The sequence below is a fragment of the Oncorhynchus nerka genome, linkage group LG10, assembly GCF_034236695.1.
Source record: "Oncorhynchus nerka isolate Pitt River linkage group LG10, Oner_Uvic_2.0, whole genome shotgun sequence".
Classification (NCBI taxonomy): domain Eukaryota; kingdom Metazoa; phylum Chordata; class Actinopteri; order Salmoniformes; family Salmonidae; genus Oncorhynchus; species Oncorhynchus nerka.
In genome coordinates, this window is record NC_088405.1 from 11,903,144 (window position 1) to 11,930,768 (window position 27,625).

The 27,625-nt window shown below is 43.7% G+C and overlaps 1 protein-coding gene across 1 annotated transcript; it reads left to right on the forward strand.

Annotated features, from left to right (window-relative positions):
- rel (v-rel avian reticuloendotheliosis viral oncogene homolog) lies at window positions 1-27,625 on the forward strand. Its single transcript, XM_065023009.1, has 10 exons — window positions 1-19; window positions 484-544; window positions 4,575-4,714; window positions 10,214-10,362; window positions 10,806-10,897; window positions 20,107-20,247; window positions 21,941-22,045; window positions 22,524-22,739; window positions 22,873-23,016; window positions 24,735-27,625. The coding sequence occupies exons 2-10, from the start codon at window positions 538-540 to the stop codon at window positions 25,736-25,738; spliced, it is 1,998 nt and encodes a 665-aa protein (XP_064879081.1). The 5' UTR covers window positions 1-19; window positions 484-537; the 3' UTR covers window positions 25,739-27,625.

Sequence of the window (27,625 nt, forward strand, 5' to 3'; positions counted from 1 at the left end):
AATACAGGCATGTTTACAGGTAACCAAATCATATTACTCTCGTGTAATATTCAATACATTATTGGTAGTCAACGCATAGGCAAAATCTCCGCAAGTATAGACTAGTCAATTATCAACGTAGTCTGTACATTTAATTCATTTGGGTGAATTCCCTTAGCCTATGTCATCTGATCTCACTGTGCATTCCTACTGATCACACGTTTTCATTTAAAGTTGTCCCAAGTTAAAAACGTAAATGCGAAAGTTATATGCTTTTCAGAGGAATAGCTAATTGATCTATCGATAAATATGTTTTTAGCGTTCCCATCCATATTTACACAGCAGCACATTCGTTCGCGCATCTGAGGCTGTGATATTCTGGGCGGAGACACCGGGGAATTCCCAGGCGACTCTCTCTCTCTCTCTCTCTCTCTCTCTCTCTCTCTCTCTCTCTCTCTGTCTGTCTCCGCTCTGTCTCTCACACACTTTCTCTCTCTCTCCCAGCTGGAGCTTCTCATTCAGACAACAACCCGTGATAAGGTTGTACACACCAACACCATGGATGGTAAGTATCTACAGATATTATTCATATTATGAGGCGACTGCTAAAAATGGTCTTTCCGTAGGATTCTATAACACCTTTAGGCTACACATGTAAATATTATTTAACGGTTCGTTATTTTTTATGTGGTTCGTCATTGACACAATAGTGATGATCTTAGAAGTATTTTTGCGGAAAAATAAGAAATAAAAAAATTGCTATGGTTTGCTTACACGTTATTATTAAATGTTTAACATGTTTCTTTTTGGTCAACATTGCTAACTGTATGTAGCCTAACATATGCCAAAATGACTAGTCTTAGAATCAACACTGATCACCGGCACGGAAAGAAGGTTTAAGTGCTTGTCTATTTGCGCGTGATAGTTTTCAGATTGGGTTTTCTTTAGAAACTTTTCTTTAAAAACAAGCCAAAACGTTGTAGACTAAATTATATAAAATCACTTGGTTCCCATATACTGATAATGGTCTATATAGCCTACTGTAGCCTATACCAAGTCTATACAGGGTGTGCACGATATGTTAGGAGGAAGTGTCTGTTATTTACTTGAAATTTGGCACGGGTTGCAGAAAGTGTCTCATCTAATAGCCCGAGAACAACTATTGTGAATATCTAGTTTGGTATAGCTGTCACTCATTCATCCTGTTTTCACATTCTTTCATTGATAACTTCATTAATTTGGTTACTCACTCTCGTGTGTGTGTGCGTGTGTGTGTGAGCAGCTTGGGCCGTGATAACGTTCCTCCCCATTCACTTCCTCAATTGTATTCTTGGGTTGGCAGAGATGTCAGTCATATTTTTGCTAGAGAATGTGAATGTACAGACAGGCAGGCAGACACAGACAGACCGAACAAGGCTCAGCAGCAGGTGGTGGAGAGAAGGTCTGAGTTGGTAAGGTGGTTTGTAGGTAGCGTGAGAATGTGAAAGGGTGAGAGAGGGGGAATGAGAGGGGGGAGGCAAGTGTGTGTAAGCATGCTTCAGGTGTCTCATTAGGAAGAATTGCTAAAGCATAGCTGTGCGTGTGTGTGTGTCTGTGTGTGTCTGTGTGTGTGTGTGTGTGTGTGTGTGTGTGTGTGTGTGTGTGTGTGTGTGTGGTTAGGTTTAGGTTGGGTTTATGAGAAGTCAATGTGTGGTTGACTGTCAATGAGTTCCCCGTGTACTAACATACTGTACCGATCCTTGCTATATGAGCCACGTTACAATTCCCACCAAGCGGCTTAACCCTTATTGGCACAATGCCTTTGGGTGTTGGTCTTTCACACCAGTGACCTGGGGCGGCTTAACCCTTATTGGCACAATGCCTTTGGGTGTTGGTCTTTCACACCAGTGACCTGGGGCGGCTTAACCCTTATTGGCACAATGCCTTTGGGTGTTGGTCTTTCACACCAGTGACCTGGGGCGGCGTAACCCTTATTGGCACAATGCCTTTGGGTGTTGGTCTTTCACACCAGTGACCTGGGGCTTATTGGCACAATGCCTTTAACAGTGACCTTATTGGCACAATGCCTTTGGGTGTTGGTCTTTCACACCAGTGACCTGGGGCGGCGTAACCCTTATTGGCACAATGCCTTTGGGTGTTGGTCTTTCACACCAGTGACCTGGGGCGGCGTAACCCTTATTGGCACAATGCCTTTGGGTGTTGGTCTTTCACACCAGTGACCTGGGGCGGCGTAACCCTTATTGGCACAATGCCTTTGGGTGTTGGTCTTTCACACCAGTGACCTGGGTTCGCTTCCCTGCTCCAACGTTTGCTACAAAACTCACCGACCAGAATTGTTAATGAGCCGGTAAATATGGAGACAATTTCTCAGGATGTGTCTACATATTTGATAAGTAATACATTATCTATCCAATACATTATCTACCCAATACATTATCTACCCAAACATGATCTACCCAAAACATTATCTACCCAATACATTATCTACCAAGTACATTATCTATCCAATACATTATCTATCCCATACACAATCTATCCAATACATTATCTACCCAATACATTATATACCCAATACATTATCTATCCAATACATTATCTACACAATACATTATCTACCCAATACATTATCTATACAATACATTATCTATACAATACATTATCTATACACTACATTATCTGTCCAATACATTATCTACCCATAGCCTTTGTTCTCTCAGTGACTATTCAGAACCTTTGATGGCTGCCTTTTGCACTATAGTTGTATAGTATTTGAGTGTGTATTGTCATCTATAAACAGTATAAATACATATGTACACTACCGGTCAAAAGTTTTAGAACACCTACTCATTTCAAGGGTTTTTCTTTATTTGTACTATTTTCTACATTGTAAAATAATAGTGAAGACATCAAAACTATGAAATAACACATGTAGTAACCAAAAACGTGTTCAAATCAAAATATATTTTATATATGAGATTCTTCAAATAGCCATCATTTGCCTTTATGACAGCTTTGCACACTCTTGGCATTCTCTCAACCAGCTTCTTGAGGTAGTCACCTGGAACGCATTTCAATTAACAGGTGTGCCTTGTTAAAAGTTTATTTGTGGAATTTCTTTCCTTCTTAAATGTGTTTGAGCCAATCAGTTGTGTTCTGACAAGGTAGGGGGGTATACAGAAGATAGCCATATTTGGTATATATATATGTATATATATATATATATATATATATATATACATATATATATACCAAATATGGCTATCTTCTGTATACCCCCCTACCTTGTCAGAACACAACTGATATATATATATATATATATATATATATATATATATATATATATATATATATATATATATATACTGAGTATACAAAACATTAAGAACACCTGCTCTTTCCATGACACAAACCAAGTTTCCATCCACAGTTTTTACGTGAGTAAAGTCATACTGTAAAAGAAAATCATGGCAGTTGTGATGGAAACCAGCCTGGTCTCATAGACTAACGTAACATAGCAAACATAAATCCAGAACACTCATATGGTATGTTTGGTATTGTTACACAAGACAGATGGTTACTTCTAGCTACTTTTCAACTACATAATACTTTTAAGCTACTTTGCAACTACTTAGCATGATAGCTAACCCTTCCCCTAACTCTAACCTTAACCCTTCCCCTAACCCTAACCTTAACCCTTCCCCTAACTCTAACCTTAACCCTTCCCCTAACTCTAACCTTAACCCTTCCCCTAACCCTAACCTTAACCCTTTCAGCTAACCCTTCCCCTAACTCTAACCCTAACCCTTTAACAGATAGGAGGGTGGGGGGTGGAATACTAAACTATATGGAATAGTAAGCTATATGAAATACTAAACTATATGGAATACTAAACTATATGGAATAATAAACTATATGGAATACTAAGCTATATGGAATACTAAGCTATATGGAATACTAAGCTATATGAAATACTAAGCTATATGGAATACTAAGCTATATGAAATACTAAGCTATATGGAATACTAAACTATATGGAATAATAAACTATATGGAATACTAAACTATATGTTATAGTAAGGTATATGGAATACTAAACTATATGGAATATTAAACTATATGGAATAATAAACTATATGGAATAGTAAACTACAGTGGGGCAAAAAAGTATTTAGTCAGCCACCAATTGTGCAAGTTCTCCCACTTAAAAAGATGAGATAGGCCTGTAATTTTCATCATTGGTACACTTCAACTATGACAGACAAAATGAGAAAAAAAATCGAGAAAGTCACATTGTAGGATTATTAATGAATTTATTTGCAAATTAAGGTGGAAAATATTTTTTTTTTGGGGGGGTCTAACTCAATATTTGGAAAGGGGTTCTTAATGTTTGGTATACTCAATGTATAGTAATGGTACTGTATATATAATTTAACAGACACTTTTATTCAAAGCGACTAACAGTAATTTGTGTATAAATGTTTCATATGGGTGGTCCTGGGAATCTAACCCATTATCCTGGCCTTGCAAGCACCATGCTGTACCAACTGAGCTACAGGGGACCATATCTAACCCTCTCTCCCTGTGTTGTTGTCCAGTGGCAGAGCCCAGTGTTCAGATCTTTGAGCAGCCCAAACAGAGGGGCATGCGCTTCAGGTACAAGTGCGAGGGCCGCTCTGCAGGCAGCATCCCTGGAGAGAGGAGCTCTGACAACAACAGGTCATACCCCACTATACAGGTAAGCAAATAATATCATAGTCATATGCCATTTAACAGACACTTTTATCTGACTTACAGTCATGTGTGCGTACATTTTACATACGGTCCTGGGAATTGAACCTACTGTCCTACTGTAGGTATATACTACATAGTGTTGAACAATTAACCGAATATTCGGGGGGGCGCGGTTATTAAAAAACTAATTCACCGACATCGGTTCAATTACTTGAATTCCATTTAGTCCAACGCGTCGTTTCTCTGGAGAGAAATCAAATCAAGAACTATATGAGACGCTGGGCTGAAGGGAGTTGTAGTTTTCATAAAGCAAATATTGAACCTAGTTCAGCGCAGGGACTGCGTAATTACTACAATGACCATAATCCATTGCCCCTGTTCTTTTCCGGCTCTGACACAGATGGATACACTTTTATGCCTGCTAAGTTAGGTTAGATAAACACAGACCGCATACGCCACCGCATGAGAGAGGAATGTACACAACACAACGATGAGATAGAGAGGGATAGAGAGTTCATGAAAGTATGCCTTATCTACTTTGAAGAGCTAGTGAAAGGGTTTTGTCAGACAACTCGGCAGCATACTTAAGCAGGCTAGCCTAGCTAGATAGGATGACTACAGACAGCTCTGCAGTATATTTAGGCAGGTTAGCCTAGCTAGATAGGATGACTACAGACAGCTCTGCAGTATATTTAGGCAGGTTAGCCTAGCTAAACAGGATGACTACAGACAGCTCTGCAGTATATTTAGGCAGGTTAGACTAGCTAAACAGGATGACTACAGACAGCTCTGCAGCTTACTTAAGCAGGTTAGCCTAGCTAAACAGGATGACTACAGACAGCTCCGCAGTATATTTAGGCAGGCTAGCCTAGCTAAACAGGATGACTACAGACAGCTCTGCAGTATATTTAGGCAGGCTAGCCTAGCTAAACAGGATGACTACAGACAGCTCTGCAGTATATTTAGGCAGGTTAGCCTAGCTAGATAGGATGACTACAGACAGCTCTGCAGTATATTTAGGCAGGTTAGCCTAGCTAAACAGGATGACTACAGACAGCTCTGCAGTATATTTAGGCAGGCTAGCCTAGCTAAACAGGATGACTACACACAGCTCTGCAGTATATTTAGGCAGGCTAGCCTAGCTAAACAGGATGACTACAGACAGCTCTGCAGTATATTTAGGCAGGTTAGCCTAGATAGATAGGATGACTACAGACAGCTCTGCAGTATATTTAGGCAGGCTAGCCTAGCTAAACAGGATGACTACAGACAGCTCTGCAGTATATTTAGACAGGCTAGCCTAGCTAAACAGGATGACTACAGACAGCTCTGCAGTATATTTAGGCAGGTTAGCCTAGATAGATAGGATGACTACAGACAGCTCTGCAGTATATTTAGGCAGGTTAGCCTAGCTAAACAGGATGACTACAGACAGCTCTGCAGTATATTTAGGCAGGTTAGCCTAGCTAAACAGGATGACTACAGACAGCTCTGCAGTATATTTAGGCAGGCTAGCCTAGCTAAACAGCATGACTACAGACAGCTCTGCAGTATATTTAGGCAGGTTAGCCTAGCGAAACAGGATGACTACAGACAGCTCTGCAGTATATTTAGGCAGGTTAGCCTAGCTAAACAGGATGACTACAGACAGCTCTGCAGTATATTTAGGCAGGTTAGACTAGCTAAACAGGATGACTACAGACAGCTCTGCAGCTTACTTAAGCAGGTTAGCCTAGCTAAACAGGATGACTACAGACAGCTCCGCAGTATATTTAGGCAGGCTAGCCTAGCTAAACAGGATGACTACACACAGCTTTGCAGTATATTTAGGCAGGCTAGCCTAGCTAAACAGGATGACTACAGACAGCTCTGCAGTATATTTAGGCAGGCTAGCCTAGCTAAACAGGATGACTACAGACAGCTCTGCAGTATATTTAGGCAGGTTAGCCTAGCTAAACAGGATGACTACAGACAGCTCTGCAGTATATTTAGGCAGGCTAGCCTAGCTAAACAGGATGACTACAGACAGCTCTGCAGTATATTTAGGCAGGTTAGCCTAGCTAAACAGGATGACTACAGACAGCTCTGCAGTATATTTAGGCAGGTTAGCCTAGCTAGGTAGGATGACTACAGACAGCTCCGCAGTATATTTAGGCAGGTTAGCCTAGCTAAACAGGATGACAGTACAGTATGGGGAGAACATAACGTTAGATGGCCTGGCTGACTGACTGTTACTGCCTGAGATGAGATGATGACTTTAAAGAATACAAAAATGATAAAGTCATCAAATAAAAACTAATATACACAACTGAAATATTGGATTATTTCATAGTAATGTACTATTTTTCTATTGGGACCTGACAGAGACAATGGAATTTGTTCTTTGTTTTGGCAATAGAATATTCAACATTTTTGGCTTTGGATTTTCCATTACACAAATATAATAATTTTATTATAATTATTTGATCATTTATTTAATATCAAAAAAAGAATTGAACTTGAAAACCGTGGAAATAAAATAAAAAAATCTAACTGAAATGCAGAAAATGCCCAGCATTAATACTACAGTATATCCACCTCAACACTAATACTACAGTATATCCACCTCAACACTAATACTACAGCATATCCACCTCAACACTAATACTACAGTATATCCACCTCAACACTAATACATACTACAGTATATCCACCTCAGCACTAATACTACAGTATATCCATCTCAACACTAATACTACAGTATATCCATCTCAGCACTAATACTACAGTATATCCATCTCAGCACTAATACTACAGTATATCCATCTCAACACTAATACATACTACAGTATATCCATCTCAACACTAATACTACAGTATATCCATCTCAACACTAATACTACGGTATATCCATCTCAACACTAATACTACAGTATATCCATCTCAACACTAATACTACAGTATATCCATCTCAACACTAATACTACAGTATATCTCAACACTAATACTACAGTATATCCATCTCAACACTACAGTATATCCAACACTAATACTACAGTATATCCATCTCAACACTATATACAGTATATCCATCTCAATATCCACAGTATATCCTCAGCACTAATACTACAGTATATCCATCTCAACACATACATACTACGGTATATCCATCTCAACACTAATACATACTACGGTATATCCATCTCAACACTAATACTACAGTATATCCATCTCAACACTAATACATACTACGGTATATCCATCTCAACACTAATACTACAGTATATCCATCTCAACACTAATACTACAGTATATCCATCTCAACACTAATACACAGTATATCCATCTCAACACTAATACTACAGTATATCCATCTCAACTAATACTACAGTATATCCACTCAACACTAATACTACAGTATATCCATCTCAACACTAATACTACAGTATATCCACACTCAACAGTATATCCATCTACTAATACTACAGTATATCCATCTCAACACTAATACTACAGTATATCCATCTCAACACTAATACTACAGTATATCCATCTCAACACTAATACTACAGTATATCCATCTCAACACTAATACTACAGTATATCCATCTCAACACTAATACTACAGTATATCCATCTCAACACTACATACTACAGTATATCCATCTCAACACTAATACATACTACAGTATATCCATCTCAACACTAATACTACAGTATATCCATCTCAACACTAATACTACAGTATATCCATCTCAACACTAATACTACAGTATATCCATCTCAACACTAATACATACTACGGTATATCCATCTCAACACTAATACATACAGTATATCCATCTCAACACTAATACTACAGTATATCCATCTCAACACTAATACTACAGTATATCCATCTCAACACTAATACTACAGTATATCCATCTCAACACTAATACTACAGCATATCCATCTCAGCACTAATACTACAGTATATACACTAGTGTATCATAATACGCTAACCCTGAGGAGTATATACAGGACCATATCCTAGTCACTAGTGTATTGCAGTATTCGAGCCAGTATTTGTCACTAAATCTAGTCCTCTCTGACCCCATGAGCAAGGTATCTCTGTTTTGAATAGTTTCTACTCTCTCGGCCCATCTGAACACATAGCCACTCCTTCCTGCTCCAGCCCTGTGAAAACCACTCACAGACAGCTGTGATGAAATGATAAAGAGATTTAATGATTAGTGATGTCATTACTAGTATTCTAGACTCTCTGGTCTACTAACAACTTTCTGCTGTTTTCACTGATGTTGTCCATGTTATTGATTCCTCTCTTCTCCTCTTCTCCTCTCATCTCCTCTCTTCTTCTCTCTTCTCTCCTCCTCTGTTCTCCTCTCCCCTCTCTTCTCTTCTGTTATCTTATCTCCTCTTATCTTCTCTCTTCTCCTCTCTCCACTTCTCTTCTCTTATATTCTCCTCTCTTCTCCTCTTCTCTCTTCTCCTCTCTCCACTTCTCCTCTTCTCTTCTCTTCTCCTCTCTCTATTCTCTTCTCCTCTCTTCTCCTCTCACTCTCTTCTCCTCTCTCCACTTCTCCTCTTCTCCTCTCTTCTCCTCTCTCTTCTCTTCTCCTCTTCTCCTCTCTTCTCTTCTCCTCTCTCTCTTCTCCTCTCTCCACTTCCCCTCTTCTCTTCTCTTCTCATCTCTCTTCTCTTCTCCACTTCTCCTCTTCTCCTCTTACTCTCTTCTCCTCTCTACTTCTCCTCTTCTCTTCTCCTCTCTCTTCTCTCTCTTCTCCTCTCTTCTCTTCTCCTCTCTCTCTCTCTTCTCCTCTCTTCTCTTCTCCTCTCTCTCTCTTCTCCTCTCTCCACTTCTCCTCTCTCCACTTCTTCTCTTCTCTTCTCCTCTCTCTCTCTTCTCCCTCTCTCTCTTCTCTTCTCCTCTCTCTCTTCTCTTCTCTCCACTTCTCCTCTCTCCACTTCTCCTCTTCTCCTCTCTTCTCTACTCTTCTCCTCTCTTCTCCTCTCTCTACTTCTCCTCTCTCTCTTCTCCTCTCTCTACTTCTCTCTCTCTTCTCCTCTCTCTACTTCTTCTCCTCTCTTCTCCTCTCTTCTCTTCTCCTCTCTTCTCCTCTCTCTACTTCTCCTCTCTCTCTTCTCCTCTCTCTACTTCTCCTCTCTCTCTTCTCCTCTCTCTACTTCTTCTCCTCTCTTCTCCTCTCTTCTCCTCTCTTCTCTTCTCCTCTCTCTACTTCTCCTCTCTTCTCTTCTCCTCTCTTCTCCTCTCTTCTCTTCTCCTATCTCTACTTCTCCTCTCTTCTCTCTCTTCTCTTCTCCTCTCTTCTCTTCTCCTCTCTTCTCTTCTCCTCTCTCTACTTCTCCTCTCTTCTCTCTCTTCTCTTCTCTATGTTCCTCTTTTATTCGTGTATTTATCCTTTATTTAACCCGGTAAATAATCTCTTTTACAATAACGACCTGAACGCCCTGTATTCACTTCCTTCTTTAAATGTTTACCCCTCCTGTCTTTCCCCATCAGATTCTGAACTACTGTGGGAAGGGCAAAGTGCGCGTTTCCCTGGTAACCAAGAACGAGCCCTTTAGGCCCCACCCCCATGACTTGGTGGGCAAGGACTGCAAGGAGGGATTCTACGAAGCTGAGTTTGGCCCAGAACGCAAGGTCTTCGCGTGAGTCACCCTTCATCACTTTACCCCATCGTCATCATCCACTTTAGTTTATCTCTCACACACTGTTACCATTATCATCACCATCATCACCATTATAATTAACACAGTCACCACCATCATCATTATTTTCCACTTTTAGTCACCATCACTATCATCATCACCATCACCATCATCACCCGTTTCACTGTCATTTGCATCACCACCCCCTTGTCAAGGGCAGAGTCATGTTGTGGGAGTTCCTCCAGTTGTTTTGGATGTGATCACACACACACACACTAGTCCAAATGGATGGCCCCTCACTTTGCAAAACCACAGTGCTGAGGGAATTCCCCAGATAATATCACTTTGTCTATGTATCTGTGTAACCGCGTGGGTTATACATGGAGACCATTTTGTGCCCCAGGACCCTGAGTTTCTGACTTCCCTATGCATCGTATCCACAGCTTCCAGAATCTGGGTATCCAGTGTGTGAGGAGGAGAGAGGTAAAGGACTCCATCGAGCAGAGGATGACCAGAGGGATCAACCCATTCAATGGTGGGTTTCTCTCTCAGCTACAGTCTCTCAGGCTTTTCTCCTCCTCCCCCCCTCTCTTCCTCTCTCTCTCCCCCCTCTCGTCCCCCCTCTCTTCCTCTCTCTCCCCCTCTCTTCCTCTCTCCCCCTCTCTTCCTCTCTCTCTCCCCCTCTCTTCCTCTCTCTCCCCCTCTCTTCCTCTCTCTCTCCCCCCCTCTCTTCCTCTCTCTCCCCCTCTTCCTCTCTCTCCCCCTCTCTCCTCCTCTCTCCCCACTCCTCTTTCACATTTACTTTCTGACATATTCATTTAGAGTGAGAAGTAGATATATATACATGGGCTACTGCTGTCCTAACCACAACTAGACGGAGATAGATCTGTCAATTTCCTCCTAGAACTTCTATCCCCGGGTCTCTGCAGCAAAGTGTCGTGGTTGTCTCCATTACAAGACAAGAGTGAACCTGCTTCCCCATTTTCATAACACACAGTTGTAGTGCTGGATGCTGGAGAGAGGGGTGTGTGTGTGTGTGTGTGTGTGTGTGTGTGTGTGTGTGTGTGTGTGCTGAAGGTGTGTAGCCTCTGATAACATTGAAAACATGAAGTACTGCCATACAAGCCATTGTAATGATTGGGTAGTACTACCATACAAGCCATTGTAATGGTATATAGATACCGTCCTGTAGGTTTTCTGTCCAGCCCTGTTCCTGGAGAGATACTGTCCAGTAGGTTATAACTCCAGCCCTGTTCCTGGAGAGATACCTCCAGGTTCTCTAGATTAGGGTTGGACAGAAAACCTACTGGGCGGTATCTCTCCAGGAACAGGGTTGGAGTTAGAACCTACTGGACAGTAGTTCTCCAAGAACAGGGTTGGATTTAGAACCTACCGGACAGTAGCTCTCCAAGAACAGGGTTGGAGTTAGAACCTACCGGACAGTAGCTCTCCAAGAACAGGGTTGGAGTTAGAACCTACTGGACAGTAGCTCTCCAGAAACAGGATTGGAGTTATAACCTACTGGACAGTAGTTCTCAAGGAACAGGGTTGGATTTAGAACCTACTGGACAGTAGCTCTCCAGGAACAGGATTGGAGTTATAACCTACTGGACAGTAGCTCTCCAAGAACAGGATTGGAGTTATAACCTACTGGACAGTAGCTCTCCAAGAACAGGGTTGGAGTTAGAACCTACTGGACAGTAGCTCTCCAGGAACAGGATTGGAGTTATAACCTACTGGACAGTAGCTCTCCAAGAACAGGGTTGGAGTTATAACCTACTGGACAATAGCTCTCCAAGAACAGGGTTGGAGTTAGAACCTACTGGACAGTAGTTCTCCAGAAACAGGGTTGGAGTTATAACTTACTGGACAGTAGCTCTCCAGGAACAGGATTGGAGTTATAACCTACTGGACAGAAGCTCTCCAGGAACAGGATTGGAGTTATAACCTACTGGACAGTAGCTCTCCAAGAACAGGATTGGAGTTATAACCTACTGGACAGTAGCTCTCCAGGAACAGGGTTGGAGTTATAACCTACTGGACAGTAGCTCTCCAGAAACAGGATTGGAGTTAGAACCTACTGGACAGTAATTCTCCAGGAACAGGGTTGGAGTTTAAACCTACAGGATGTTAGCTCTCCCGGAACAAGGTTGGAGTGCCCTGATATAGGGCCTTAACTGGTAGCACAGGCTAGCTCTGATTTGTCAATAGCAAATGAGGAAATCTGGTCACTGTTTGGCCATACAGAACTTGTGTGTTGTTAAAAGGAAGTAGGAGTCATTATTCATCGATGTGAATAACACACAGCAGTTCTGTTACTAAACTTTGTACCAATTCCGTTACACCACTTCCTCTCAACTCCCCTCGACTGTTTTACCTCATCATGTCCGCTACTCTTTACGGCTCGACGGACTAAGCAAGACGGCGATAACAACATGTTTATCTAGACTGAGATTAAGATTGAGATTGTTCTTCTCAAATGTAGCGCCATGATAGCCCTGTTTATCTGGCCCTTATGGATCCATGTGAAACCACTTTGTTGTGTGATTTAAACAAGGAGAAATGAGTAGCCCTGTTTATCTGGCCCTTATGGGTCCATGTGAAACCACTTTGTTGTGTGATTTAAACAAGGAGAAATGAGTAACCCTGTTTATCTGGCCCTTATGGATCAATGTGAAACCACTTTGTTGTGTGATTTAAACAGGAGAAATGAGTAACCCTGTTTATCTGGCCCTTATGGATCCATGTGAAACCACTTTGTTGTGTGATTTAAACAGGAGAAATGAGTAACCCTGTTTATCTGGCCCTTATGGATCCATGTGAAACCACTTTGTTGTGTGATTTAAACAGGAGAAATGAGTAACCCTGTTTATCTGGCCCTTATGGATCAATGTGAAACCACTTTGTTGTGTGATTTAAACAAGGAGAAATGAGTAACCCTGTTTATCTGGCCCTTATGGATCCATGTGAAACCACTTTGTTGTGTGATTTAAACAGGAGAAATGAGTAACCCTGTTTATCTGGCCCTTATGGATCAATGTGAAACCACTTTGTTGTGTGATTTAAACAAGGAGAAATGAGTAACCCTGTTTATCTGGCCCTTATGGATCCATGTGAAACCACTTTGTTGTGTGATTTAAACAGGAGAAATGAGTAACCCTGTTTATCTGGCCCTTATGGATCCATGTGAAACCACTTTGTTGTGTGATTTAAACAGGAGAAATGAGTAACCCTGTTTATCTGGCCCTTATGGGTCCATGTGAAACCACTTTGTTGTGTGATTTAAACAGGAGAAACACATAAATAAATCCTGGGATGGAGACAGACAATAGGTTTTACACACAACACACTTGGCAGGTGTGAGTTTGGAGGAGTTTCATTGGAATTGAGAATACAAGAGCACCTTGTAGAACATAAGGGTCCAACTCATTCCATGGAGGGACTAGTGTCTGCGGGGTTTTTGGTTTTTCCTTTCAATTAAGATCTAGACAACCAGGTGAGTGAAGGTCCTTACTAATCGGTGACCTTAATTCATCAATCAAGTACAAGGGAGGAGAGAAAACCCACAGACACTCAGCCCTCCGTGGAATGTGTTTGACACCTGCAATGTAGAATAACTAGAGTTTCCAGTCCAGGTCGTTGTTTCCGTGGTGACGGTCGGTGGCGAGTTGTCGCGACAATGGTCGAATGGCAAGGCAAGAGAAGAACATTTCACTTCTGCAGTGAAACACAGCTGCTTCCTGTATAGGGAGAGATACAGACACACACACACGCACACGCACACATACACATATACACACACACACACGCACACATACACACACACACACATACACACACACATACACACACACACATACACACACACACACACATACACACACACACATACACACACACACATACACACATACACACACACACACACATACACACACATACACATACACACACACACACACACACAGCCCCCTTCCGTTTATGTATTCAGACCACTAGGTCTGCTTCTACATGGGGAAATGGCTGACAGCATTTAAAAAAATTGAATTCCATTTTGTTCATTTTTTGTTCCTGTGAGCTCAATGCACAGTTTCCCTTAAAGATAAATCAGATCCAGCCCGAACTGTGTGATGTAGTAGGGAGTTGTAGTTTCTCTAAAGATAAATCAGATCCAGCCTGAACTGTGTGATGTAGTAGGGAGTTGTAGTTTCTCTAAAGATAAATCAGATCCAGCCCGAACTGTGCGATGTAGTAGGGAGTTGTAGTTTCTCTAAAGATAAATCAGATCCAGCCCGAACTGTGCGATGTAGTAGGGAGTTGTAGTTTCTCTAAAGATAAATCAGATCCAGCCTGAACTGTGTGATGTAGTAGGGAGTTGTAGTTTCTCTAAAGATAAATCAGATCCAGCCTGAACTGTGTGATGTAGTAGGGAGTTGTAGTTTCTCTAAAGATAAATCAGATCCAGCCTGAACTGTGCCATGTAGTAGGGAGTTGCAGTTTCCAACAGGCCAATATTCGACAGAGGGTTAATCAATGGATTTGAAGGTGGTTTCTAGACAGGTTGGGTTGAGGGTTAATCAATGGATTTGAAGGTGGTTTCTTGACAGCCTATCTGCCTGTCCATCCGCCTGCCTGCCTGTCTGTCTGTCTGCCTGCCTGCCTGTCTGTCTGTCTGTCTGTCTGTCTGTCTGTCTGCCTGTCTGTCCGTCTGTCTGTCGGTGTCTGGCCGGCACACACACACACACGCAAGTGTGAGAACGTCTATTTCCACTTCTATTAGAGGTGCTGATGTCTGCCACCCTCTCAGCTTGCCTGTTGGACTTCAAGTCAACATACACAGTTTAATGCATACAGTAGTGGACCCTACGTCCTTCCCCTTGCTCTGTCTGGTCATTGTGGTTTTACCAGGGCTGCTGTCTACGTCAATTCTCCTCTCTCCCCCTCTCTAAGCCCCTCCCTCACTCCCCTCTTCCTCCTTCCCTCTCTCCCCCTCTCTAAGCCCCTCCCTCACTCCCCTCTTCCTCCTTCCCTCTCTCCCCCTCTCTAAGCCCCTCCCTCACTCTCCTCTTCCTCCTTCCCTCTCTCCCCCTCTCTAAGCCCCTCCCTCACTCCCCTCTTCCTCCTTCCCTCTCTCCCCCTCTCTAAGCCCCTCACTCCCCTCTTCCTCCTTCCCTCTCTCCCCCTCTCTAAGCCCCTCACTCCCCTCTTCCTCCTTCCCTCTCTCCCCCTCTCTAAGCCCCTCCCTCACTCCCCTCTTCCTCCTTCCCTCTCTCTTTCGAGTCAGATGTCGTCATTGGTGCCCCGACAGTCTCGTTTCTCAAGTCTGCGTTACACACACCTACACACAGACATACACACTTATACACACACTGATATTTCCACCTGCGGTGACATCACTAGGCGTCACAATGGTGATGCTGTAGGAGGGATAACCTCTAGAGAGAACGCAGAGAGAGAGAAGGAGAGGACCCAGAGAGTGAAAGAGAACCCAGAGAGAGAGAGAGAACCCAAAGAGTGAAAGAGAACCCAGAGAGAGAGAGAGAACCCAGAGAGAGAGAGAGAACCCAGAGAGAGAGAGAGAGAACCCAGAGAGAGAGAGAACCCAGAGAGAGAGAGAACCCAGAGAGAGAGAGAACCCAGAGAGAGAAAGAGAACCCAGAGAGTGAAAGAGAACCCAAAGAGAGAGAGAGAACCCAGAGAGAGAGAGAGAACCCAGAGAGAGAGAGAGAACCCAGAGAGTGAAAAAGAACCCAGAGAGAGAGAGAACCCAGAGAGAGAGAGAGAACCCAGAGAGAGAGAGAACCCAGAGAGAGAGAGAGACAAGAAGGGCATTCAAAAGGAATATAAAATTCAACATACCAATTAGGATCTGGCTAAAAATACTTATATCAGTTATGGAACCCATTGCCCTTTATGGTTGTGAGGTCTGGGGTCCGCACACCAACCAAGAATTCACAAAATGGGACAAACACCAAATTAAGACTCTGCATGCAGAATTCTGCAAAAATATCCTCAGTGTACAACGTAAAACACCAAATAATGCATTTGGCCGATACCCACTAATTATCAAAATCCAGAAAAGAGCCGTTAAATTCTACAACCACCTAAAAGGAAGCGATTCCCAAACCTTCCATAACAAAGCCATCACCTACAGAGTGATGAAACTGAAGAAGAGTCCCTTAAGCAAACTGGTCCTGGGGCTCTGTTCACAAACACAAACACACCCCACAGAGCCCCAGGACAGCAGCACAATTAGACCCAATCAAATCATGAGAAAACAAAAAGATAATTACTTGACACATTGGAAAGAATTAACAAAAAAACAGTGCAAACTAGAATGCTATTTGGCCCCAAACAGAGACTACACAGTGACAGAATACCTGACCACTGTGACTGACCCAAACTTAAGGAAAGCTTTGACTATGTACAGACTCAGTGAGCATAGCCTTGCTATTGAGAAAGGCCGCCGTAGGCAGACCTGGCTCTCAAGAGAAGACAGGCTTTGTGCTCACTGCCCACAAAATGAGGTGGAAACTGAGCTGCACTTCCTATCCTCCTGCCAAATGTATGACCATATTAGAGACACATATTTTTCTCAGATTCCACAAAGAATATGAAAACCCAATTTTGATAAACTCCCATATCTACTGGGTGAAATACCACAGTGTGCCATCACAGCAGCAAGATGTGTGACCTGTTGCCACAAGAAAAGGACAACCAGTGAAGAACAAACACCATTGTAAATAGAGCCCACGAGAGAGAGAGGGGGGGCAGAGAGATAGAGAGACAGAAAGAGAAAGAGAGAGGCAGAAAGAGAGAACACAGACAGAGAGAGAGAGGCAGAAAGAGAGAGGCAGAAAGAGAAAGAGAGAGGCAGAAAGAGGCAGAAAAAGAAAGAGAGAGGCAGAAAGAGAAAGAGAGAGGCAGAAAGAGAGAGGCAGAAAGAGAAAGAGAGAGGCAGAAAGAGGCAGAAAAAGAAAGAGAGAGGCAGAAAGAGAATGATAAAGAGAGAGGCAGAAAGAGAAAGAGAGAGAGAAAGAGAGAGGCAGAAAGAGAGAGGCAGAAAGAGAAAGAGAGAGGCAGAAAGAGAGAAAGCGTGGGCTGATATGAAACATGGTCACCGTACGTGTGTGTGGGGGTGTGACACTTTTGGGCTGTCAAAACCGTTAATGCATGTGTATATGTGTGTGTGTGGGGGGGGGGAGACCTATATCTCTGTGTGTGGATGAGTAGGTCTAAGAGTCTGTGGGTTGTATCTGTGACGTTTCTAACCACCCTAACTTAAGCACTACCTGCGTGTGAGGCTGGGGGAACCTCCCACGTGCCCCATGTCAGAGCCCAACGGGTAGAGGGTAGACGTCTTGTAAGACACGCTCCAACGCTCTACTGCACATCTCTCACTCACTCACTCACTCACTCACTCACTCACTCACTCACTCACTCACTCCCTCCCTCTCTCTCTAACTCTCTCTCTGCCTCTCTCTCTGTCTCTCTCTCTCTCCCTCTCTCTCTCTCAATACAATTTCAATTCAATTCAAGGGCTTTATTGGCATGGGAAACATGTGTTAACATTGCCAAAGCAAGTGAGGTAGATAATATATAAAGTTAATATATAAAGTGAAAAACAATCCAAATTAACAGTAAACATTACACATACAGAAGTTTCAAAACAATAAAGACATTACAAATGTCAAATTATATATATACAGTGTTTTAACAATGTACAAATGGTTAAAGGACACAAGATAAAATAAATAAGCATAAATATGGGTTGTATTTACAATGGTGTTTGTTCTTCACTGGTTGCCCTTTTCTCGTGGCAACAGGTCACAAATCTTGCTGCTGTGATGGCACACTGTGGAATTTCACCCAGTAGATATGGGAGTTTTTCAAAATCGGGTTTGTTTTCGAATTCTTTGTGGATCTGTGTAATCTGAGGGAAATATGTCTCTCTAATATGGTCATACATTGGGCAGGAGGTTAGGAAGTGCAGCTCAGTTTCCACCTCATTTTGTGGGCAGTGAGCACATAGCCTGTCTTCTCTTGAGAGCCATGTCTGCCTATGGCGGCCTTTCTCAATAGCAAGGCTCACTGAGTCTGTACATAGTCAAAGCTTTCCTTAAGTTTGGGTCAGTCACAGTGGTCAGGTATTCTGCCGCTGTGTACTCTCTGTGTAGGGCCAAATAGCATTCCAGTTTGCTCAGTTTTTTTGTTAATTCTTTCCAATGTGTCAAGTAATGATCTTTTTGTTTTCTCATGATTTGGTTGGGTCTCTCTCTCTCTCTCTCCCTCCCTCTCTCTCCCTCGCTCTCTTTCTTTCACACTCCTCTCTCTCTCCCTCGCTCTCTCTCTTTCACACTCCCCCCTCTCTCCCTCTCCCTCTCTCTCTTTCACACTCCCCCTCTCTCTCTCTCCCTCTCCCTCTCTCCCTCTCCCTCTCTCTCTTTCACACTCCCCTCTCTCTCTCTCTCCCTCGCTCTCTCTCTCTTTCACACTCCCCCCCCTCTCTCTCTCTCTCTCTCCTCTCTCTTTCTCTTTCACACTCTCTTTCTCTCTCTCTCTGTCTCTCTGTCTCTCAATTCAATTCAATTCAAGTGCTTTATTGGCATGGGAAACATGTGTTAACATTGCCAAAGCAAGTGAGGTAGATAATATACAAAAGTGAAATAAACAATAAAAATTAACAGTAAACATTACACATACAGAAGTTTCAAAACAGTAAAGACATTACAAATGTCATATTATTTATATACAGTGTTTTAACAACGTACAACAACGTACAAAAGGAACACAATATAAAATAAACAAGCATAAATATGGGTTGTATTTACAATGGTGTTTGTTCTTGGTCAGGTATTCTGCCGCTGTGTACTCTCTGTGTAGGGCCAAATAGCATTCTAGTTTGCTCAGTTTTTTTGTTAATTCTTTCCAATGTGTCAAGTAATTATCTTTTTGTTTTCTCATGATTTGGTTGGGTCTCTCTCTCTCTCTCTCTCCCTCCCTCTCTCTCCCTCGCTCTCTCTCTCTTTCACACTCCCCTATCTCTCTCGCTCTCTCTCTCTCTCTCACTGTGGAATTTCACCCAGTAGATATGGGAGTTTATCAAAATTGGATTTGTTTTCAAATCCTTTGTGGATCTGTGTAATCTGAGGGAAATATGTCTCTCTAATATGGTCATACATTGGGCAGGAGGTTCGGAAGTGCAGCTCAGTTTCCACCTCATTTTGTGGGCAGTGAGCACATAGCCTGTCTTCTCTTGAGAGCCATGTCTGCCTACGGCGACCTTTCTCAATAGCAAGGCTATGCTCACTAAGTCTGTACATAGTCAAAGCTTTCCTTAAGTTTGGGTCAGTCACAGTGGTCAGCTGTTCTGCCACTGTGTACTCTCTGTTTAGGGCCGCACACTCTCTCTCTAGCTCTCTCTCTCTCTCTCTCTCTCTCTCTCTTTCATGCCCTACCGCTCTCTCTTAGATCCCTGTGCAACCCAGTCTCCCTTTCCTTCTCTGTCTATCGTATTTTAACTTTTTTGAAGAGAGATGATGTTTCTCTTTCCTATTGTGGCCAATAGTGTTTCAACTACGTGGAAACGAGTAGCCTGTTTACTACTCACGTATTCAACCACTGAACAAGGTCATGTGTGTGTGTGTGTGTGTGTGTGTGTGTGTGTGTGTGTGTTGTGCGCGTGTGCGTGTGTATATTTACTTGACGTTTGATTGGCTGACTGACTGATTGATGTCCCCGCAGTGCCACGGGAGCAGCTGTTACAGACCGAGGAGTACGACCTGAACGTGGTGCGTCTCTGTCTGCAGGTGTTCCTACAGGACGACAGCGGACACTACAACCGCGCGCTCAACCCCATTGTCACAAACCCCATCTACGACAACAGTGAGTATAGCTAGGCTATCACTAGCTAGCCTTGACGTTCAATAGTCAGGCTTACCCTAGCACAAACCTCATCTACGACAACAGTGAGTATAGCTAGGCTATCACTAGCTAGCCTTGACGTTCAATAGTCAGGCTTACCCTAGCACAAACCTCATCTACGACAACAGTGAGTATAGCTAGGCTATCACTAGCTAGCCTTGACGTTCAATAGTCAGGCTTACCCTAGCACAAACCTCATCTACGACAACAGTGAGTATAGCTAGGCTATCACTAGCTAGCCTTGACGTTCAATAGTCAGGCTTACCCTAGCACAAACCTCATCTACGACAACAGTGAGTATAGCTAGGCTATCACTAGCTAGCCTTGACGTTCAATAGTCAGGCTTACACTAGCACAAACCTCATCTACGACAACAGTGAGTAGATCTAGGCTATGACTAGCTAGCCTTGACGTTCAATAGTCAGGCTTACCCTAGCACAAACCTCATCTACGACAACAGTGAGTAGATCTAGGCTATGACTAGCTAGCCTTGACGTTCAATAGTCAGGCTTACCCTAGCACAAACCTCATCTACGACAACAGTGAGTATAGCTAGGCTATGACTAGCTAGCCTTGACGTTCAATAGTCAGGCTTACACTAGCACAAACCTCATCTACGACAACAGTGAGTAGATCTAGGCTATGACTAGCTAGCCTTGACGTTCAATAGTCAGGCTTACCCTAGCACAAACCTCATCTACGACAACAGTGAGTATAGCTAGGCTATCACTAGCTAGCCTTGACGTTCAATAGTCAGGCTTACCCTAGCATAAACCTCATCTACGACAACAGTGAGCATATCTAGGCTATCACTAGCTAGCCTTGACGTTCAATAGCCAGGCTAACCCTGGCACAAACCTCATCTACGACAACAGTGACTATAGCTATGCTAATGCTAGCTAGCTAAAATAACTCCATATAACCAGATAACCGTAAAATAGCCAGGCTAATGCTAGCACCAACGCTAGCCAGGCTAATGCTCGCTAGCACCACCCCCATCTACAGCAACAGAGAGTATCCAGTAGCTAGGCTAACCCTAGCTTGCTTACAGACCTCTATATACATTACCAGGGAGCGCTGTAGCCAGGCTAGCACTAGCTAGGACTAACCCTAGCCGGGCTAAAGCTAGCTAGCACCAACCTCATCTAAGACAACCAAGAGTGACTACTACGCTAATGCTATCTTATGACGACCTGGCTACATTCTCTGTCTATTCTGTTTATAGACAAAGAGGAAGCAAGCAGACCACAAACTCAACATTAACATGAATGTTTTAAGCAGCACTGTTGCCGTGGTTCACTTCCTCATATGAAAGCATGCATGTGATTCTCTATCTCGTTAGAGAGCACTCCAAAATAACTTGATGCCCGTGTCGTCTGTCCCTAGTGCTCTGGTGTTAAACTGTCCGACTGAAACTGGTGAAAGTTATTCTTTACCAGACATACCTGACAAGAGTGTAGGGTTAAAGAGATTTCACTTACAATATACATACATGGCATGCTTGAGCACACACGCACGCACGCACATACACACACGCACGCACACATGCACGCACACACACACACGCACGCACGCACATACACACACGCACGCACACACACACACACACCGTGTAACCTTTGCCACCTCCTCTCCTGTAACCTTTGTCACCAAGGGGCTCCGAACACGGCTGAGCTGCGTATCTGTCGGGTCAACAGGAACAGTGGCTGTGTGAAGGGAGGAGACGAGATCTTTCTGCTGTGTGATAAAGTCCAGAAAGGTACAGTATGTCCACAGATTGGAAAGAAATTGAAAATATGTATTCTCACCTTCTCTTCCATGGATCACAATGTACTGCTATGGGACTCCCGATCACGGGCCGGTTGTGATGCTATATGTGTCTCTTTTCATCCATCCATCATCCATCCATCCATCCATCCATCCATCCATCCATCCATCCATTCATCCATCCATCCAGCCATACATCCATCCATTCATCCATCCATCCATCCATCCATCCATCCATCCATCCATCCATCCATCCATCATTCATCCATCCATCCATCCATCCAGCCAGCCAGCCATCCAGCCAGCCATACATCCATCCATCCATCCATTCATTCATCCATCCATCCATACATCCATCTATACATCCATCCATCCATCCAAACACTTCCTTAGTCATAGTCCTTGTCTCTCCTCTCCTATTCACTCATTCCTTCATCTCCTCATCCCTCCCATTCCCTGCTCCTGTCCAGATGACATTGAGGTGCGTTTCTTCACTCCTGGCTGGGAGGCTAAGGGCTCCTTCTCCCAGGCTGACGTTCACCGCCAGGTGGCCATCGTCTTTAAGAGCCCGCCTTACTACGACACGTCCATCACCGGCCCGGTCACTGTGCACATGCAGTTACGCCGTCCCACCGACCAGGAAGTCAGCGAGCCCATGGAGTTCAGATATCTACCCGACGACAAGGGTGAGGAAGTCATCTCTGTTGTAATCATAGTTTACTCATTCATATTGACTGCTCTATTAATCAGGAACATACCATGTGAATGTTGGTTTCCGCTAGCTGACACTTTAACATAGTATCTGTGTGTTGGCTACAGATCCCTATGGTTGCCAGGAGAAGAAGAGGAGAAGAGAGCACCTGATGAAAGCCTTACCCGGGTTCCTACCTTTAGGTGGAATGAATCCCATGAACAGACCGAAGGCAGTACCACACAGTCCCATGGCCCAGTCCATGAGGAAAGGTAAGAGAACACACACACACACACCTACCTTTAGGTGGAATGAATCCCATGAACAGACTGAAGGCAGTACCACACAGTCCCATGGCCCAGTCCATGAGGAAAGGTAAGAGAACACACACACGCACACACCTACGTTTAGGTGGAATGAATCCCATTAACAGACCGAAGGCAGTACCACACAGTCCCATGGCCCAGTCCATGAGGAAAGCCCAGTCCAAGAAAGGTAAGACACACACACACACACCTACGTTTAGGTGGAATGAATCCCATGAACAGACCGAAGGCAGTACCACACAGTCCCATGGTCCAGTCCATGAGGAAAGGTAAGAGAACACACACACACACACACAAACCACGTAACCAACCCCGACCTAGACCCAGACACTGATCCTCTTATCTTAGAGCAGTCAATATGAATGAGTAAACTATGATTGTGTCTATAAGGTAGTAGTTTTGGAATTGTTAGGTTAGATTACTTGTTGGTTATTACTGCATTGTCGGAACTAGAAGCACAAGCATTTCGCTACACTCGCATTAACATCTGCTAACCATGTGTATGTGACAAATAAAATGTGATTTGATTTGATTTAAACCACCTGCTACCTCTCTTTATCTGTGTCTGTCTGTGGAATGCACACACACACTCTCACACACACACACATAATATCTCCTACTGAAATAAACGCACGAAAGTCGTGATATTGATGGAACTTTATTTAACAACCTGGTCTCAGAGCAAAACATATTATATTTTACGAAATCCATGCCACTCTATTTAGCATGATATGTTACTTTACATTAGGTTACATTACATTGGCCTACCAATGTAATAGCGGTCGTACAATATAATACGAATTGCAGGACGTATAGTATCCTACACCTTGATCGCATTTGACCCGTTTAATGTGATGTATTACATTCGACTAGTTTAGTGTTTTTGGGCTCCCGAGTGGTGCAGTGGTCTAAGGCACTGCATCGCTGTGCTAGAGGCATCACTACAGACCCTGGTTCGATCCCGGGCTGCATCACAACCGGCCCGTGATCGGGAGTCCCATAGTGTGGCTCACAATTGGCACAGCATCATCCGGGTAAGGGGAGGGTTTGGCCGGGGTAGGCCATCATTGTAAATAAGAATTTGTTCTTAACTGACTTGCCTCGTTAAATAAAGGTTCAATAATATATTCATTTTTTTAAGTTGGAGGTTTGACTAGTTTAGTGTGATATATTACGTTCAACTGCTTTAGTATGATATATTACGTTCAACTAGTTTATTATGATATGGTTTGGGTCAGGAGTTAGGTTAAATGGTAAAGGTTATAGTTAGCGGAAGGGTTAGCTAACATGTTAATTAGTTGCAAAGTAGCTAAAAAGTAGTAAGTAGTTGCAAAATTGCTAATTAGCTAAAACGCTAAACTTGTCCGTGATGAGATTCGAACTCACAACATTTGAGTCGCTAGCTCCACGTTCACGTTATACATATCACACTAAATAGAGTGGCTTGGATTTTAGGAAAATATTTGACGTTTTTGCTCTGAGACCAGGCTGTATTTAAGCCTTGTTGTAGATATGTATTGTTTTGCTCTGAGACCAGGCTGTATTTAAGCCTTGTTATAGAGATGTATTGTTTTGCTCTGAGACAAGGCTTTATTTAAGCCTTGTTGTAGAGATGTATTTCTATATACACAACAACACTAATCTCCAAACCTCCTCTTTGCCAGACATCAACAACATGTACATGAAACAGCCCTCTCCCGCTATGATGCGTCAAACCCCTCCTACCATGTACAACCACGCCAACCAACATTACCAACAACATAGCCCTCAGCAGCGCACAATGATGACATCCATCAACCAGATGTGGCCCCAACCCAACCCGACTTTGTCCCTGGAGACCATCAGAATTAACCCCTCGAGCACCGGTAGTAACCAGGGTAACGGTATGCAGCAACAGCAGGTGAACCACTGTGTTACCTCTGGGTACCTTCATGGAGGGGAGAGCAGCAGTAGTGGTAGCGGTGGTGGTAACATCCTGCCCCAACTCACCATGGGGGACCTGCAATGTCTGGGTCTGGAGCCCAATCTCCAGGGTCCTTCGGCCAGTCATGCCCTGCCCGGTGGGCCTGATCTCCAGCTCCACCACCAGCAGCCTCACCCCCAGCACCCTCACCAGCGGCAGCACTTCCACCACCAACAGCATAGACAGCAGCAGCTCCACCAGAGGAAAGGGCCATCCTTTACCCAGGGCATGGGGAGCCAGGAAGGGCAGACCCAGGGGAGTCAGACCCAGACCCTGGGCCTCCAGGCACCCTGGAGCAACGGTGGCGAAGTGGGGTCCCTGGGGTTGGGCTTCCTCCTGGATAGCGTGGAGAGTGATGAGATCATCCAGGGCCTGGTGGGAGGAGGGGGCCCTCAGGCCACCTTCCAACTGAAGCAGGAGCCCCTAACTGGGGGACAGGAGGGCCAGATGACCGCCTCTTGTTCCTTCTCCGCCTCGGACGGCCAGCAGCAGCAGTCGTACGCCAACCTCCTTCCCCGGCCTATGAGTAACAGCAACGGCATCACCATGGAGACAGCAAGGCATGAGAGCACCAATAGCAACTCCAACAACATCCAGGCCCTCAAGAACTTACAGAACCCCTTTACCCCAGCCAGTGGAATGGGGCAAGAAGGTGCCCATTTTGACTCCTTGGCTGCCTGGGCCTTTTTCACTCCACCGCAGTGACTTGGCACATTCTCAGCCTGTGGGAAATGCTTCTGGCAGTCTCCGTTAGCAAATGCTTAGTCATTTTGTCTGTGCAAGAATGTGGTCAGAACATGTGAACAGACATAGAGATATTTTCAGGGCAAAGGTAACTCAACTGGCTATATGAATATGATATGAATGTACTTTTTATTTTTATATCACTCAATCAGTCTCAGAGTTAGATGGGTTGAGTTCTCTGCCAACAGAAGTAATCAATGCTTTGTGGTTTTAACATGATGAATATGCTTTTGAGGAAAAGGAGGACAAAGGTTAAGATAAACACGTGATAGTATGTTTTTGTTGACACTTTACTTGAAGTGGGCTGTTATAATGGCCTTACACCTTCCATGAAATAACCCCAAATCATGTTGAAATGGTTCACACCTTTCAAACCAATGAGGGTTCGGAACTTTAAAGCCGACTATCTCAGGAGGACCTTTTATGAGATAGAACCTTGTAGTTCTAATGTCCCGATTCAACGGTCTACTGTTCCATGTTCCGTGACAGTGTTATGTTGCAGTGTAATGTTGGTCATAGAGCCTCCAGAGTGGCCCGGTGGTCTAAGACACTGTTCTAGCTGTGCCACTAGAGATCCTGGTTTGAGTCCAGGCTCTGTCGCAGCCGGCCGCGACCGGGAGACCCAAGGGGCGGCGCACAATTGGCCCAGTGTCGTTTGGATTAGAGGAGGGTTTGGCCGGCTGGGATGCTCTTGTCCCATCGCGCTCTAGCGACTCCTGTGGCGGGCCGGGCGCTATGCACGCCGACACGGTCAGCAGGTGACACGGTCGCCAGGTGACACTGTGTTTTCTCCGACACATTGGTGCGAATGTCTTCTGGGTTAAGTGGACATTGTGTCAAGAAGCAGTGCGGCTTGGCTGGGTCGTGTTTAGGAGGACGCACGGCTCTCGACCTTCGCCTCTCCCGAGTCCGTAGGGGAGTTGCAGCGATGGGACAAGACTGTAACTACCAATTGGGGAGAAAAAGAGGTAAAAATACCCCAAAAATCTAAAAACATTTATAAAGGTTGAGCATAAAAAACTGTCATGACCTGTTACGTCAGCTGTTATAACAGCTTTGGGTAGTGTCCACTTTGGGTAAAGTGTTCTATGTCCTGTACATCTACAATAAAGCCAGTTGAGAGTTTAGCATGTTCAATCTCTACAAATGCTATAGCTCTGAAGAGTGGCGAGGTACTCAGATTCCCTCAGAGGAAGATTCTGGGAGTGTCCAGTCAGTCACTGTTGGAATACTTCAGAGATGCGTCCTTGTTTCCTTGACCTATCCTGTCACTCACTGAGCTACAAGTGATAGTATATCTGAAAGCAAGGTGACCACCTTATTACTTCCACCAATCCAACCAAAATGAGATCCGTGATGACTTCAGGTGAGGTAGGAAGGAAGGATGCATTTCTAAAATATTTCGACAGGACCAGTGGTAGGTAGCACTGTGGTATTCCCTGGTAATGGCTATGTCATATTAATAATCACATGTGCTATCTATCCCAGAGTTCTCAGAGCATTGTGATGTAATCAACACTATGGAACATCCCAAATGGCACCCTATTCCCTAGTGCACTATATTAGGGCTCTGATCAAAACTAGTGCACGGCATAGGGGATAAGGTGCACTTTGGCATGCTGACCGTGGTTCCACATCAAATGCATCAGTTACTTTTCATGTCATAATTTACCCAAATACTGTATGTATGGTTTATAAATACTGTATGCAATGGTGTATAAATGTTGATGGGTTTTTGTCTTAAAAAGTTATTATTTTCATGAACAACATTTTGTAAGCTGATGATGTTTCTGTGGTATTTTCCTAAATGTTTTATGCAAATAATTCTTAATAAAAATCTTTATTTTA